Genomic DNA, 18,363 nt, shown 5'->3' on the forward strand with positions numbered 1-18,363 from the left:
AAGTCTCCTCTAGTGAGACATATATTATTTTTATATTTATTAGAATTTTATGCTCACCTTTGTCCACATGTCCTCCGTGGTGTCAAATATTGGTCCAACAAATGGATTTACAGCAGCGTTACAGACAAGAATGTCAATTTTACCATATACTTCAAGAGCCTAACAAAGGTAGCAACAAATTGAAACATTTTGGAGCTTAAACATCTTCATTACCAAACAATAAATAATAGTGATAAAGTAATACATTAAAAAAATATTTATGTTGGATAAAACAGAATCTACTTATTTTATATGCCAACGCATTGTCAGGGATTGCCACAATTTAGCAACAATGCTTGTTATTTATCAATTCATTTATTATATATATATATATATATATATATATATATATATATATATATATATACAGGGGTTGGACAAAATAATGGAAACACCTAACGTTTTCGCATCATAATCTTCGAACATGTGATGAACATGCAAACCGTGACATATGGTAATGTTTTGTAGTTGATTATTTGTGTTATGTGATATGTGTATGTAAATTAACTGTTTGTTTTGCATAATTGTAAGAACATTGATGAGAACCTGATACCAATGGCAGACCTCTCAGATTTTCAAAGAGGCCAAATTGTTGGTGCTCGTAAGGCAGGCACAAGTGTAACAGAAAGTGCCCGAATGCTTGGTGTAGCAAGAGGTACTGTCTCCAAAGTAATGACTGCATTTGAAAGAGAAGAAAAAATGTCTGCAGCAAAGCACAGGTCCGGCCAAAAGTCAAAGGTGACTGAGAGAGACCGTCGGACTCTAAAGCGAATTGTGAGAGAGGATCGCAACACCACAGCTCCGAAAATCACTGCTGAGCTCAATGAACACCTACAGAACACAGTTTCCACGAAAACTGTTCGTCAGGAGCTGCACAAATCTGGATTCCACGGAAGAGCTGCAATTAGAAAACCGCTGCTCTCAATGACAAATGTTTCCAAGCGTTTAGAGTGGTGTAGAAACCTCCAGAATTGGTCCCTCGAGCAGTGGAAACATGCAATATTCTCAGACGAATCATCGTCTACCCTATTTCCGACCTCCGGCCGAGTGTACGTTTGGAGACAGCCAAAAGAAGCATTCCATCCAGACTGCCTTCTCCCAACCGTAAAACATGGTGGAGGTTCTGTGATGATCTGGGGTGCTATTTCGTGGAGATCCGCCGGGCCAATGATATCCCTTCATGGGAGAATTAACAGCCAAGATTATTTAGGCATCTTGGGCGACCAAGTGCATCCAATGGTTCAAGCACTGTTCCCGGAGGGGAACGCCATCTTTCAGGATGATAATGCACCAATTCATACAGCTAGAATCGTTAAAGCATGGCATGAGGAACATTCTAAAGAAGTTGAGCATCTCATCTGGCCCCCACAATCCCCATACCTCAACATTATTGAGTATTTATGGTCGATTTTAGAGATTCAAGTTAGACATCGATTTCCGCCGCCATCGTCGCTCAAAGAACTGGAGGGTGTTTTAACTGCAGAATGGGCTAAAATTCCTTTTGGAAACAATTCACACCTTGTATGAATCCATACCTCAGAGAATTGAGGCTGTAATCGCCGCAAAAGATGGACCTACACCAGATTAAACTAACTTTTGTTGATATTTCCAGGTGTTTCCATTATTTTGTCCAACCCCTGTATATATATATATATATATATATATATATATATATATATATATATATATATATATATATATATATTTATTTATTTATTTATATATACAAGTGCTTCTCAAAAAATTAGAATATCATCAAAAAGTCAATTTCAGTTCTTCAATACAAAAGGTGAAATGGGGCCCCAACCTAGTATTGAGTGCGTATACTTTTCAGCAGGCGATCATTTTGGATTTAAAAATCATTTTTCAAGCTGGTGTTATAAAGTATTTTAATTTACTGAGATAATGGCTTTTGGGTTTTCATCGGCTGTAAGCCATAATCATCAACATTAACAGAAATAAACACATGAAATAGATCACTCTGTTTGTAATGACTATATAATATGAGTTTCACTTTTTGTATTGAAGAACTGAAATAAATTAACTTTTTGATGATATTCTAATTTTGCCTGAAGCACCTGTATATACAGTACATTATACATTGTGAATATATTATATTTAGTATATATATGTATATAGACGATATATGCAGAATATAATGTATTTACAATGTATAATGTACGAGAGAGAGAATATATATGTAAAGGGTATTTATATTTAATGTTCATGTTATGTTTATAGGCTATCTCATATTACAAAAACAGGTCACATGCATTACAATCTAGGCAGCCTCTAGGCAGCAGATGGGGTGGGATTGGATCAGGGATTCTACTTTGAAGAAAGATGTCCCAGAGAAGATTTCCCAGAGTGCGGTGAATATGTTATGAATATCATAGATGAGAATAACACTTAACTATATAGAAAAGTACAGTAAGCCATGCTTTTCAATATACTGTATATATACGTATATTTTTTTAATATATACGGTATATATACACACCATATATATATTGTGTATATATATATATATATATATATATATATATATATATATATGCAAAAAGAGAAAGTTTGCTGTACTGTATGTGTGCTTTATTTTGTTTAACAATAGAAGATAGTAAAACAGAATAATGAAACTATTTGGATATATAAATGCACAGTAAAAACTGTATTTTATAGAAAACAAATAATTTCTTGACTAAGCTTCGGAGATAAAGACCCATCAGAACAGACATGGGCAAACTGCAGCCCTCTGGCTGTCTCAGTCCGGACCGCAGACTTAGGGTATGTGTCCACGTTCAGGATTGCATCAGGATTTGGTCAGGATTTTACGTCAGTATTTGTAAGCCAAAACCAGGAGTGGGTGATAAATGCAGAAGTGGTGACGTGTTTCTATTATACTTTTCCTCTAATTGTTCCACTCCTGGTTAGCTTACAAATACTGATGGAAAATCCTGACCAAATCCTGATGCAATCCTGAACGTGGACACATACCCTTAGACAGCCGGGGGGCTGGAAACCAGAGGGCCACGGTCCGCACCGTGCCCGCCCGCTCGATGTCTCTGTTGTCTCCACAGTTGCTGACTGCATTGATAGAGAAGAGACCTCCGGCTACTTCCTCCACCAATCAGCGAGTGAAACTGCTGACACGATGATGTCATTTTATCGCATCAGCTGGGTACTGTGGAGAGTCAGTGCACCGGATGCAGGGAGAGAAGCAGAGTCCCGGGGAATGGGACCGAGATGAGTAAGTGGTGTTCTTTTTTTTCATGAGTATGGGATGTTTGGGTGGGCATGGTGCTGCAGATGGGGTGACACGCTGCACATGGTGCTGCAGATGGGGTGACATGCTGCACATGGTACTGCAGATGGGGTGACATGCTGCACATGGTACTGCAGATGGGGTGACATGCTGCACATGGTGCTGCAGATGGGGTGACATGCTGCACATGGTGCTGCAGATGGGGTGACATGCTGCACATGGTGCTGCAGATGGGGTGACATGCTGCACATGGTGCTGCAGATGGGGTGACATGCTGCACATGGTGCTGCAGATGGGGTGACATGCTACATATGGTGCTGCAGAAGGGGTGACATGCTGCACATGGTGCTGCAGATGGGGTGACATGCTGCACATGGTGCTGCAGATGGGGTGACATGCTACATATGGTGCTGCAGAAGGGGTGACATGCTGCACATGGTGCTGCAGATGGGGTGACATGCTGCACATGGTGCTACAGATGGGGTGACATGCTGCACATGGTGCTGCAGATGGGGTGACATGCTACATATGGTGCTGCAGAAGGGGTGACATGCTGCACATGGTGCTGCAGATGGGGTGACATCCTGCACATGGTGCTGCATATGGGTGTGACATGCTGCACATGGTGCTCCAGATGGGGTGACATGCTGCATATGGTGCTACAGATGGGGTGACATGCTGCACATGGTGCTACAGATGGGGTGACATGCTGCACATGGTACTGCAGATGGGGTGACATGCTGCACATGGTGCTGCATATGGGTGTGACATGCTGCCCATGGTACTGCAGATGGGGTGACATGCTGCACATGGTGCTCCAGATGGGGTGACATGCTGCACATGGTGCTGCAGATGGGGTGACATGCTGCACATGGTGCTGCAGATGGGGTGACATGCTGCACATGGTGCTGCATATGGGTGTGACATGCTGCCCATGGTACTGCAGATGGGGTGACATGCTGCACATGGTGCTCCAGATGGGGTGACATGCTGCACATGGTGCTACAGATGGGGTGACATGCTGCACATGGTGCTGCATATGGGTGTGACATACTGCACATGGTGCTGCAGATGGGGTGACATGCTGCACATGGTGCTGCAGATGGGGTGACATGCTGCACATGGTGCTGCATATGGGTGTGACATACTGCACATGGTGCTCCAGATGGGGTGACATGCTGCACATGGTGCTGCAGATGGGGTGACATGCTGCACATGGTGCTGCAGATGGGGTGACATGCTGCACATGGTGCTGCATATGGGTGTGACATACTGCACATGGTGCTCCAGATGGGGTGACATGCTGCACATGGTGCTGCAGATGGGGTGACATGCTGCACATGGTGCTGCAGATGGGGTGACATGCTGCACATGGTGCTGCAGATGGGGTGACATGCTGCACATGGTGCTGCAGATGGGGTGACATGCTGCACATGGTGCTGCAGATGGGGTGGCATGCTGCACAAGGTGCTGCAGATAGGGTGACATGCTGCACATGGGGAGGCCATGGGGGTGACATGCAGCACATAAGGAGGCTATGGAGGTGACATGCTGCACATGAGGTGGCTATGGGGGTGTCATGCTGCAAATTGTGAGGCTATGTGGGCCTCATGCTGTACTTGGGGAGGCTATGGGGGACTCATGCAGTGTATATAGGGAGGCTGTGTGCAGCTCATGCAGTGTATGGAGAGGCTCTGGGACTCATGCTGGGTATAGGGAGGCTGGTGTGGGATTCATGCCGCATTTTGGTGAGGCTGATGTGGGGCTCATGCTGCACATAGGGGAGGATGATGTGGGGCTCATGCCGCATATGGGGGAGACTGGTGTGGGGCTCATGCTACATATGGGGGAGACTGGTGTGGGGCTCATGCTGCATATGGGTCCGGAAGATGTGGGTCTCATGCCGGGGTGGGGGAAGATGTGGGGCTCATGCCACATATGGGGGAGACTGGTGTGGGGCTCATGCCGCATATGGGGGAGGCTGGTGTGGGGCTCATGCCACATATGGGGCCGGAAGATGTAGGGCTCATGAATATGGGGGAGGTTGTGTGGGGTTCTTACAGTATACAAGGGGCTGTGGGGGCTCATGCGATATACAGAAGGGGCTGTACTCGTGTTCAAACGATATATAGGGGGTGTCAGCAAACTTAATTCTGCTCATTATTACATGATACAATTAATATTAATATAATTATCAATAATAGAGTTATAATATATCGATATTAATATTGAGTAGAATTAATTTCAGAATATTGGTTTGGCCTCCAGAACAGTCACGGTCTCTCATGTGGCCTCTCGGGAAAATTAATTGCCCACCCCTGCATCAGAAGCATAATATTGTTAATATATTCCACATCCCAGTTCTCTTACTTTTGCCACTAATCTTTCTCTGTCTTCTTTTTTGCCAACATGACACTGTATAGCATAGACGCTTAGTCCCTCATCCTTTAGTTGTTCAGCAGCTTTTTCGACATTGTCTTTCTTACGACTGCTTATTAAGACATGAGCACCATCCTGAGCTAGGCGTCGGGCTATCGCAAAGCCAATTCTAAAACAAAAAAAAGTTTACACAAAATCACTAGTTAAAAAAAAAATGGACCAAATATTTTTGTGCTTCATTCTTTTTATAGTGGTATCAGAACTTTTATCTGATCACAGACATACCCATATGTGGATCCTGTCACGATGGCAACCTTTTCGTGTAATTTTTTTTTGCTTTCATCGCACGGTTTTATTTTCATTTCGGAATGCATTGCTAAGCTATAAAAATTGAGAAGAGGGAACAAAATAGAAATCTAAAAAAAATCCCAATATATTGATTATATTAGATTACTGCAATATGCTTTCTCAGTTCAAAAAGAGAATCTGAAAATGAATTTGAAGCAAGAAAATCAATTTTAGTACAAATTAAAACATTTAAATCAACAGGATCTGATATCACTGGATTATAACTCAGAATGGCCTGTAGAACTCTTTAAATTGCAGGATACTACTGTCAGGATAATTTCTGCAGTACCTAAGGCAAAGATACAAAATATACCTGATTCTGATCGGAGATTTAATTCCAGCCGTCTGTGGTTTGAAAGCTGCGCTCTCACTATTTAACACATCTGACAAGATAAAATTGAGAAGGTAAACAGAAATCCACACCTACTACAAAGAATCAGCCCACATGTACAGCAAAATGACACGTAGGTCATCGAGTTTAACCCTGAACACACTAGCTGTCATAGATCACATACAGGATATTGAAATAGGATTTTACTACAATATGGATGTAGCCTTTCTTAAACTAACACACAAAATGTCACGATGCAGAAAACAGAAAGGTAACCCTATGTTCCCATGATGAGTATTTGGTGAGATTTTGTTGTTGCAGATATTCTGTAGTATTTCTGCCCGTTTGCTAAATTAAGTTACCTGCATTATTTTTTTTCCTTACATTTGTGTGTGTGCATAATATAGATATGGTGGCAGTATAGAGAGGAGGCATAGTTTAGAGAGAATGTATATAGAGAGGCAGCATGGGGCAAAGTATTGAATTAGTGAAGTATAGAGAAGGCGCAGTAGAGAGAGGAGACAAGATGCGGACAGGAGGCAGTATAGAGAGGGGACATAGATAGGGAGCACAAGATGGGCAAAAGGAAGTATAAAGAAGATTATATAGCATAAACAGTGGGGATAGGATAAATGGGGCATAATATAGACAGGGGGTATAGTATAGACAGAGGGCATAGAAAAGAGATGGGGTGTATAGAGAGGGAACACAGTATAGACAGGGGGCATAATGTAGACAGATGGTATAGTAAAGAGAGCGGATGTATAGAGAGGGATTACAGTATGGACAGGGAGCACCGTTTTGACAAGAGGCAGTATACAGAAGAGGTAATATAGAGCAGGGAAAAAGAAGATAAATGGTAATGAGCCCACAACAATGTAGAGTAACAAATAGATAAATGTTGAAAAACAAGCTTTATTCTGCTTGGATGGTGCCACCTCCAGACAGTGCGCCAAAATGCATGTTGGGGCTGGCGGTGTTGCAGCAGGACAGTACCATTATGGGTTTGTTATGGCATGCTTGCCTTATAATTACGTTAACAAACATCCTGCTCATATCATGATTATGTATGACTTGGACTATAACGATATAGCACATTGCGTGCTCCACTGTTTGTCCTCTCCTGCTCTTTATGATGTCTGCATTTTACTGTGGGACTTGTGCCTGGAAATTATTTGATAAAGGTTGTCTTTCTACATTTAGCTATTTTGATTCAGTACAGAGTAGAGGCTTAGTATACACAGTACGGCACAGAATAAACAGGGAGCACAGCATAGGGAAGGGGGTATGTTAAAGACAGGAATAGTATGGAAAGGGAGCACATTATAGAGGGTTGTATTTATTATAGAGAGGGAACAGTATAGAGAGGAGGCACAATATACAGAGGGAGAATTACAGAGAGAGGAGACATAAATTAGACAGTGACAATCATTCAAAACTGCTGTCAGGAAGTTTGTTAACCCTTCAGATGATTCACAGGAATTAATATATATTTTCCAGTAAAATATTGCTTCACCACAAAAAATATTTAATTTTTCACTGGTAATAAAAAAAAAAAGTGAAACCAACAATTTATTATGTAATTTTTTCCAAATGCAAAAATATTTGGGTACAGAACACTTATCCTCAGTATTTGAATAATAATAATTGGCTGATATTAACCCCTTTCAGACCTCGGATGGGATAGTACGTCCGAGGTCAGAACCCCCGCTTTGATGCGGACTCCAGCGGTGAGCCCGCATCAAAGCCGGGACATGTCAGCTGTTTTGAACAGCTGACATGTGCCCGCAATAGCGGCGGGTGAAATCGCGATTTACCCGCCGCTATTAACTAGTTAAATGCCGCTGTCAAACGCAGACAGCGGCATTTAACCGGTGCTTCCGGCCGGGCGGCCGGAAATGAGCGCATCGCTGACCCCCATCACATGATCGGGGGTCAGCGATGTATCATCTCTTAGGGTACCGTCTCACAGTGGCACTTTGGTCGCTACGATGGCACGATCCGTGACGCTCCAGCGTCGCTCCATTATCGCTCCAGCGTCGTAGACTGCGGTCACACTTTGCAATGCACGGCGCTGGAGCGATAATTTCATGACATATTTGCGATGTAGAAGCTGTTGGTTACTGTGCGCACATCGTATACAATATCGTGCACACCTTTGTTACACGATGCGATCATGCCACCACAGCGGGACACTTGACGACGAAAGAAAGTTTCAAACGATCTGCTACGACGTACGATTCTCAGCAGGGTCCCTGATCGCAGTAGCGTGTCAGACACAGCGAGATCGTAAGTATATCGCTGGAACGTCACGGATCGTGCCGTCGTAGCGACCAAAGTGCCACTGTGAGACGGTACCCTTAGAGAGAAAATTAAAGCAATTAACCCACTCGCAAGAGCCTTCACAATGAAGAGGGAATTTGAAATAGAGGAAGAGTGGATTGCTGAATTAGAAAATCGCGATCCACTCGAAATAACAATGTCAATTATAAATGACTACAATGATGACCAGAGGCGCTACAATGCACCAAGGTGCAATGAAGTAGCTATAATATATCAAAATGCAAGAGGGGTGGTGAACCCCCATTTAATAGTGACATCAGAGTTCACCTCAAAAGTGAAAAACAAACTGTTCAAATCAGCTTTCTTCACAGAAAGTGTAATACAATGACATATCCACTTCTATTCCCATATGGGGACATTGGATGGACAATAAATTTGACAACTCCAATTGCCCTAAGTGTGCAACATCAAGGAATTGGTGACATTCATCTACCATCCATACCAGTGGATCAAGATCGACAAGAAAAAATCACCCTGTTGCAGTACTATGCATACAGGCTTGCCATTCGTGATGAGTTCAATCCCCTTTTAAATGCGAGGAAGTTGAGGCAACAATTTATCGTTGACAGTTGCGCCAAAATTGAATCCGACAGGATCGAATATATAAAACAAAATCAAAAGGCACTACGCGTCGACAGTTATGTCGGCGTTATGGATCACATCCATAATGCTGCGTTACACCAAGGGCTAAAAGCTGGGACACCAGTAATTTTACTGTCCACTTTCATTGGAAGCCAATCAATGTTGATATATGTGCTTCAATAAAAAGTGTTAACTATCTTTTCAAATATGTATACAAAGGACATGACTGCGCCAATATCAAGTTTGATACATTTAACTGGAATGAACCAGCCATGTACCTAGATTCTCGCTATATAAGCGCACCTGAGGGCATGTGGAGAATCCGAAAAAATAAAATGCATGATGCTTCACATACCATTAAAAGGCTTGCTGTTCACCTTGAAAACTTGCAGCAAGCGTTTTTCGATGATGGTAATGTGGATATGGTTATTTTGGACTCAGAAGCCTCTACTCTGCAGGCTTATTTTGAGCTAAACAGAGTTGATGCTTCCACCCCTCAGTATTTGTACAGTGAAATCCCTGAACACTATGTCTGGGACAGAAAAGCTGAACCAGAAGGATGGAAAAAATGACTGGCTCAATTTGGGAAAACAATTGCCCGAATGTATACATTCTCTTTAACAGATGGTGAGCTGTATTACCTAAGACTCCTTTTACTTCACGTAAGAAGAGCAAAGTCTTATGCTGACTTAAGGACTGTCAATGGAGCCGTACATGACATGTATAAAAATGCGTGCATTGATCTTCATCTTTAGGAAGTCGATTCCCAATGGGAAGACGGTATAACGGATGCAATCGCCTTTCAAATGCCCTACCAACTTTGTGAATTATTTGCTCTAGTTTGTGTATATGGGGAACCAGCTAAACCATTGGCATTATGGAAAAAATATAAAACCGAATTTACATCAGGCGGTATACTCCAGAAATTGCTGAGCAACTGGCTCTTTGTGATATTAGTGAAGTGCTCTTAAGCAATAAAAAGTCGTGTGCTGACTACGGATTGCCAACTCCAGTAAATGTTCCAGATGAAATACTGTATCAACTGAATTATGTTGTAATAAAGCAGGAGGCTGAGCAATTGAAAGCTATGCTTAATGAAGCTCATAAATCAGCTTTCGATGCAATTATGCAAGCAGTCAATACTGCATCACAGCCAGATGACAGTAGCTCACACTGTTTTTTTCTGGACGGCCCAGAAGACAGTGGGAAGACATTTTTGTACAACTGCTTGCACATGATGCTACAAGCAGAAAATAAGTCTATTTGCTCAGTAGCCTCCACTGGATTGGCAACTACATTACTACAAAATGGTAGCACCTACCATTCCAAGTTTGGCCTTGGAATTACAACAAATGAGACCACAGTGTCAAAAATGAAGCCAACCTCACTACAAGCAAAGGAGCTTAGGGAGTCATCTGTTGTTATTTGGGACGAAGTAGCAATGACTCCCTATTTTAATATGAACGCTGTGGATAATGTGTTTCAAGACATATGTGGAAAAAATTGACCATTTGGTGGAAAAGTTTTCATAAACGGTGGTGACTTTTGTCAAACCCCACCAATAGTGGAAGGTGGAAAAAGAGCCAAAATTGTACAGTCCACCATTAAATACTCAAAATCCTGGAATCAGTTTTCATGGTTCCAGTTACAACAGAATATGAGAATGTCTCAGGACGAAATTGAGTACAACTCATGGGTACTGAAACTTGGCAATGGAGAGTTGAGTTGTCAAATATATATGGTCTACTAGAAGACACAATTGAAATCCCAAATTCTTTTATTGATTTAATTACAGCTATTTTTGGCGACTCAATTGAGATTACTGATGCAATGGTAGAAGTAATTGCCAATAAAGCAATTCTTGTGCCATTGAATGATGACGCTCATGCCTTGAATTACAAGATTCTTAGTCAAGTTCAAGGTGGACACTCAACATATCGCTCCATTAACACAATTGCGGAAGAGGAGGGTGTGATTCTTACAGATTACCCTGTAGAGTTTCTTAACTCTTTGAATCCCACTGGGATGCCTCCTCATGAACTAAAGCTGAAACCAGGAGCTGTAATTATTCTCCTAGGTAATCTTAACAAAAAGCGTGACCTTTGTAATGGCATAAGGCTTTATGTGAAAAGCCTAAAAGCAAACGTTATTCATGCCATTGCTTTAAATGGAAAAACAAAGGGTCAGATAGTTCTTTTTCCAAGAATTGACCTGATTTCCAAAAATAAAAACTTGCCAGTCCAGATGCGAAGGTGTCAGTTTCGTGTCATGTTGGCTTTTGCAATGCCCATCAATAAATCTCAGGGACAGTCCTTGGATATTGTAGGAATTTATTTGCCTCTCCTAGTGTTTTCACACAGTTAAATCCCATAGAATGTAAGTCCGCAAGGACAGGGTTCTCTCCCCTCTGTACCAGTCTGTCACTGTAAACCTGTTTACTGTAAACAATATCTATAACCCTATATGTAACCCCTTTCTCATGTACAGCACCATGGAATTAATGGTGCTATATAAATAAATAATAATAATAATAATATGTGGCTTTTCCAGTGGAAGGAAAAGCCAACAAATAAGGGTCAAAATATTTGAGACACAGAACCAAGGTAAACTTATTCCTAACGTTGACAAATGGTTTACTATCAACTGTGTGTACAAAGAAGTCTTTTATTAAGCTTTATAACAATTGTAAAAGCCAAAAAATGTTGTACACAAAAGCGGGACTCTTGAGTATTATGACTTCATACTAAAATGACTATGTAAACGCCGATTAGGTCGCACTGTTCCCCTTGATACACTATTACACTGTCACTTTACTTTACGATTAGAGATGAGCCACCTCCCTAGTGTTTGGGTTCAGTTCGTTTTGTCGAACAGGGACGTATTTGACGAACTGTTCGCCGAACGTTCGACGAACACCATCGAACCCCATTGAAACCAATGGCAGGCAAACACAAACACATACAAACACATGGAAAACACATAGAAAACACCTTAAAAGGTGTCCAAAAGCTAACAAACTGCTCAGAAGACACAACAAACACATGGAAAAGTCACAACTACACATAGTCATGCGAAAAGAAAAGAGGTGGAGGAGTAAAAGGAGGAGGAGACACAGATATAGGCATGTCATGCCCTTCTAAAATCCAGAAAGGCTGGAGTAAAAATCTAAACTCACTCTACCAACACCCAGACGTCTTGACAAAAAAAAAATAAAAATAAATACCTTTAGGTAGAATGGCGGCAGGTCGATTCAGAACACTTTCCTTAGAAGACTTAGTGGTACCCCCGTTGGGAGTTGTGCCATAAAATGAACTCAATACATTCAGACTAATCCACCATTTGTCATATCAAAGGGGCAGGTCAGTAAACGACAATATCGACACGGAACCAAGTACAGTACTATGTACTGTACCTCCTTTGATGAGGCAATCAGGCGGGTCAAGAAGTTGGTAAGGGGCACCCTAATGGCCAAAACAGACATTGAGGGAGCGTTCCGGTTACTACCTGTGCCTCCGAATAGTGTCCTCCCATTGGGCTGCTTGTGTGAAGGAGCATACTACATAGATCGCTGTTTGCCCATGGGGTGCTCCATATCCTGCTCACTATTTGAGGCGCTTAGTTGCTTCCTCGAATGTGTCGTCATAGACGTTTGTAAGGCGGCACATATTATCCATTACCTCGACGACTTCTTATGCCTGGGCCCTAAAGATTTGCCACAGTGTGAAAACAAGCGGTAGTCCACCTGTGAGAAGGAGAGAGCTGGAGGGAGAGTGGACACCCCAGAGCCGAGTGGTTAGATTGAGAAAGAAAGAAGGCGGTGTAGCTTGCTTCATGGGTGGGGTACTCTGCTGAGTAGCAGAAATTGCTACTAGGCCCAAAAGGATTTCCTGGGCCAAATGCCGTTACAAAATAGTAGTTAGCTAAACAGGCGGTGTAGCTTGGTTCATGGGTGGGGTACTGTGCTGAGTAGCACAAAATGCTATTAGGTACAAAACAAATTCCTGGGCTAGATGCAGTTAAAAATTAGTAATTAGATCAACAGGCGGTGTAGCTTGCTTCATGGGTGGGGTACGCTGCTGAGTAGCACCAAATTCTACTAGGCCCAAAAGGATTTCCTGGGCCAGATGCTGTTAAAAAATAGTAGTTAGGTAAACAGGCGGTGTAGCTTGCTTCATGGGTGGGGTACGCTGCTGAGTAGCACTAAATTCTTCTAGGCCCAAAAAGGAGGGTGGGGTACGCTGCTGAGTAGCACTAAATTCTACTAGGCCCAAAAGGATTTCCTGGGCTAGATGCCGTTAAAAAATAGTACTTAGGTAAACAGGCGGTGTAGCTTGCTTCATGGGTGGGGTACGCTGCTGAGTAGCACCAAATTCTACTAGGCCCAAAAGGATTTCCTGGGCCAGATGCAGTTAAAAAATAGTAGATAGGTAAACAGGCGGCGTAGCTTGCTTCATGGGTAGGGTACGCTGCTGAGTAGCACTAAATTCTACTAGGCCCAAAAGGATTTCCTGGGCCAGATGCCGTTAAAAAATAGTAGTTAGGTAAACAGGCGGTGTAGCTTGCTTCATGGGTGGGGTACGCTGCTGAGTAGCACTAAATTCAACTAGGCCCAAAAGGATTTCCTGGGCCAGGTGCAGTTAAAAATAGTACTTAGGTAAACAGGCGGTGGGTGGCTGGGCTACTCTGCTGAGTAGCAGACACTGAAACTTTGGAGCAGACCTCTGAATCCCAGGCCATAGTATGAGTAAACAACTCCGCATATGACCCCACCCACCTGGAATTGACGATGGCAATGTCATGTAAAACTCAGCAAGGGGACTAAATCAAAGAGTCTCCATTTTTTCAAAAAATTCAGCCACAGACACCACTTGAATGGCATCAATTTCGCCAGAGTTTTTTTTAAAACGGTTGATGAGATGATTTTCAAAAATCATCAAGCTTTTAGTCTCCCCAAGATAACACAGGGGTAGAAAACTCCTTGCGGATCCAGGATTTTTTCATCTTGATGAATGTTATTCTGTCTACATTGTCACTGGACAGCCGCGTGCGCTTATCTGTCAGCACACCACCAGCAGCGCTGAACACACATTCAGAGAGAACACTGGCTGCAGGGCACGACAAGATCTCCAAGGCGTGAGTGGCGAGCTCAGGCCATTTTTCAAGATTGGAAGCCCAAAATGAGCAAGGGTCCAGTTCCACAGTCATGGCATCGATGTTAACTTGGAGATACTCTTGTACCATCCTCTCTAGGCGTTGGCTGTGCATCAGACTTTTTGTCTCCTGTGGCCTTGCAAAGGATGGTCTAAAAAAATCTTGAAACGATTGGAAAAAATTGCTGTTGCCACCAGATACGATGTTACTGTTACGGTTAGAGTGATGACTCGATAGTCCCACGGTTGGAAAGTTAGAACTCAGAGATTGACTACGTGCACCACTGGTGTTTTGTGGAAAAGCAGATGTTAGATTCTGTAACAGTCTCTGCTGATAGTCCTGCATACGTGAATCCCTTTCTATGGCAGGAATTATTTCGCCAAATTTGCTTTTGTACCGGGGATCTAAGAGTGTGGCAACCCAGTAGTCGGCATTACTTCGGATTCTGACAATCCGAGTGTCATGTTGCAGGTAGTGCAGCAAGAAGGCACTCATGTGTCTTGTGCATCCAGGAGGACCAAGTCCTTGTTATCTTGGTGGTGGCGAGGTGAGAATCATGCTTCCTATGTCTGCCCTCTTCCCCCAACCTCGCACAACAGAAATTTGATCAAGGTCTCCTTCATCTGAGGAGTCTTCCATGCCCAGCACCAGTTCGTCCTCCACTTATTCCTCGCCGACTGCACCTTTCTCAACAGTTTGGCTGCTACCATGCGCCCTCGGTAATGCCTCTCCCCCAGCCTCCAATGCCAGCCGCCTTGGTGCTGCCAACCTTCTTGACCTTGGAGATATGATCTCTTCCGCATATGACTCCTCCTGTTCCTCCTCCTCCTCCTCTTGTTCCACCACATGACTCCGGACACTGTGTAAGGTGTGCTCCAGCATGTAAATCACCGGAATGGTCATGCTGATAATGGCATTGTCAGCACTAAACATCTTCGTTGCTATTTCAAAACTGTGCAGAAGGGTGCATAGGTCCCTGATCTGAGACCACTCCTGCAGTGTGATTTGCCCCACCTCTTGATCTCATTGGCCCAGGCTATACGTCATAACGTATTGCACCAGGGCTCGTTGGTTCTGCCACAGTCACTGCAACATGTGCAGAGTTGAATTCCACCGTGTGGGCACATCGCATTTCAGCCGGTGAACTGGCAGGCCCAACGACTTCTGTAAAGATGCAAGTCGTCGAGCTGCGGCATGCGAATGGCGGAAGTGAGCACACAGCAACCGTGCCCTCTGCTGAAGCCCATCTAGTCCAGGATAGTGGGATAAAAATTGCTGGACAACCAGGTTCAAAACGTGAGCCATACAAGGCACGTGTGTGACATTGCCCCGGTGAAGGGCCGCATCCAGGTTTGCAGCATTGTCGCACACAGCCTTCCCTGGCTGCAGGTGGAGACAACCATTGATGGAACTCAGTCTCCAGAGCTGACCACAACTCCTCAGCTGTGTGACTCACATTTCCCAGACATTTCAATGTAAACACTGCCTGATGCTATTGAGCCCTGGTGACAGCATAGTGAGGAGGTGTGCAGAATTCCTTCTGCGCAGATACAATGTGGATGGCATTACCAGACAGGCTTTGGGTGCAGGTGGAGGACCGAGAGGAGGTTGAGGAGGCAGAAGCAGTGGAGTAACTTCTAGATGCAAAGGATCGACGAGCAACTCGTGGGAATGGCAAGACTTGGACAGCAGCCCCTTCTCCTGATGTCGCCGTACTTACCCAGTGCCCAGTCACCGACATGTAATGCCCCTGTCCATGTCTACTCGTCCAAGTGTCTGTGGTGAAATGCACCCTGTCACACACAGAGTTTCTCAAGGAAGCGGTGATGCTGTGTGCGACATGCTGGTGTAGCGGAGGCACAGCTTTCTATGAGAAGTAGTGGCAACTGGGCATCTGGTACTGGGGCACTGCGACGGACATAAGGTCTCGAAAATCCTCTGTGTCCACCAGGCAGAAAGGCAGCATTTCTGTAGCCAACAGCTTGTAGATGGAGAAATTCAACCTCTCAGCTTTCTCATGGCTAGGAGGAAATGGTCTTTTACTTGTCCACATCTGAGGGACTGAGGGCTGGCTGCCGTGCTTAGATGGAGTTGAGTAGGGTGTCCCCGGCAAACTGCTGGTCTGTGAGGAAGGTGCAGGCGGAGATGTTATGTTGCCTTGATCAAAATGTGGTGTCGATGTCGGAGAGCGCTCAACACCAGCAGGTGTTTCCACTTGCAAATGTCCTGATGACCTGCCAATCACACTGGCTGTTGCGGGTAAAGAGGTGGAAGGTCTGCATCCAAAACCAAGTGCGACTGCTGTCCCCACAGTCACAGAGGATGAAGAAGACGTGGATGCACTTGATGGGGCAGACAGTGGTTGACCCGGCCCACTGGGCCGCATTGTAGCACAGTGAGCTTCCCACTGCAAGTTTTGCCTCATATCCATGTGACGGTTCATGCATGAAGTACTCAAGCTAGTGATTTTTTGGCCTCTACTGAGATTTTGTTGACAAATCTTACAGACAACATGAGTTGGGTCATCCTTTGCGATGTCAAAAAATGCCCAGGCTATGCAAGGCTTAGAGCCCGTGCGACCTGAAGAGCCACCATGACTTCTGGTCTGAGGCACAGTTGGGGTTGAGGATGCAGTTGTTGACGTGCTTCCAGTACTCCGTCTCTGTCCAGGAAGGCGCACCGTTACCTCGTCATCAGACTCATCACTAGCATCCTCCTCCACCTCCTCTGCTGACCTCATGGACTGGCGGACTGGGGGTTGACAGTTAGTGGAGTCTACAACCTCGTCATCATCATCCTGTGTGTTCTCACACCTGTCGTCCTCAGAGCCAACCTCTTCCTGCCCCGACCGAAAAGTCAAGTTTTCGTTCCAATCAGGTATCTCAGTCTCATCATCATCTTCCTCATTGTCTCCACCAACAGGAGTTACAGTTTGGGAATGAGGGTCTACATTATGCCCAGAACCTTCTTCATCTGGGCCTGGATCCGACTCACAAAGATTCTGGGCATCAGTGCAGATCATTTCCTTGTCTGGATTCACAGAAGCTCTGGAGCAGACCTCTGATTCCCAGGCTATAGTATGCATAAACAGCTCTACAGCTCTACTTTTTTTCCCTTTCCAACACCCCTATTCCCCTTTCCACCAGCAGCAGGCCTTTTGCCACTCATTTTGGTGCTTAACTAATTTGCAACTCTGTATCTGATCTGTAGTTGTTGGCACAAAAAACGATGGATGAAAACCGAGCAGAGCTGAGTGGCCAAACTGTGGTACTAGGGCCAAAAGGATTTACTGGGTTAGATGCAGTAAAAATTTAGATACACAGGCGGCGTAGTTAGCTTCACAGGTGGGCTACTCTGTTGACATGCAGAGACTGCTCCTAGGCCCAAAACTATTAACTGGATTAGATGCAGTAAAAATTGAGATACACAGGCGGCATAGTTTGTTCCACAGGCGGGCAACTCTGCTGATGTGCAGACACTGCTCCTAGGCCCAAAACTATTAACTGGATTAGATGCAATAAAAATTGAGATACACAGTCGGTATAGTTTGTTCTACAGGCGGGCTACTCTGCTGACGTGCAGACACTGCTCCTAGGCCCCAAACTATTAACTGGATTAGATGCAGTAAAAATTGAGAAACACAGGCGGTATAGTTTGTTTCACAGGCGGGCTACTCTGCTGATGTGCAGACACTGCTCCTAGGCCCAAAACTATTTACTGGATTAGATGCAGTAAAAATTGAGATACACAGGCGGTATAGTTTGTTCTACAGGCGGGCTACTCTGTTGACTTGCAGACACTGCTCCTTGGCCCAAAACTATTAACTGGATTAGATGCAGTGAAAATTGAGGTACACAGGCAGTATAGTTTGTTTCACAGGCGGGCTACTCTGCTGACATGCAGACACTGCTCCTAGGCCCAAAACTAT

General features: G+C 44.1%; 1 protein-coding gene across 2 annotated transcripts in view; it reads right to left on the reverse strand.

Moving 5' to 3' along the window:
- Window positions 1-6,443, reverse strand: part of LOC143815689 (dehydrogenase/reductase SDR family member 4-like) — an 89,444-nt gene extending 83,001 nt beyond the window's left edge. For both annotated transcript variants that reach the window (XM_077295205.1, XM_077295213.1), the window contains exons 1-4: window positions 6,342-6,443; window positions 5,966-6,061; window positions 5,672-5,849; window positions 58-159 (exon numbers count right to left, since the gene is read on the reverse strand). In XM_077295205.1, coding sequence (XP_077151320.1) covers window positions 58-159; window positions 5,672-5,849; window positions 5,966-6,054 — 369 coding nt within the window. In that variant the 5' untranslated portion in view covers window positions 6,055-6,061; window positions 6,342-6,443. The remainder of the gene's footprint in view (window positions 1-57; window positions 160-5,671; window positions 5,850-5,965; window positions 6,062-6,341) is intronic.
- Window positions 6,444-18,363: the final 11,920 nt, after the last annotated feature.

This window comes from Ranitomeya variabilis, chromosome 1 (genome assembly GCF_051348905.1).
Source record: "Ranitomeya variabilis isolate aRanVar5 chromosome 1, aRanVar5.hap1, whole genome shotgun sequence".
NCBI classification, from domain to species: domain Eukaryota; kingdom Metazoa; phylum Chordata; class Amphibia; order Anura; family Dendrobatidae; genus Ranitomeya; species Ranitomeya variabilis.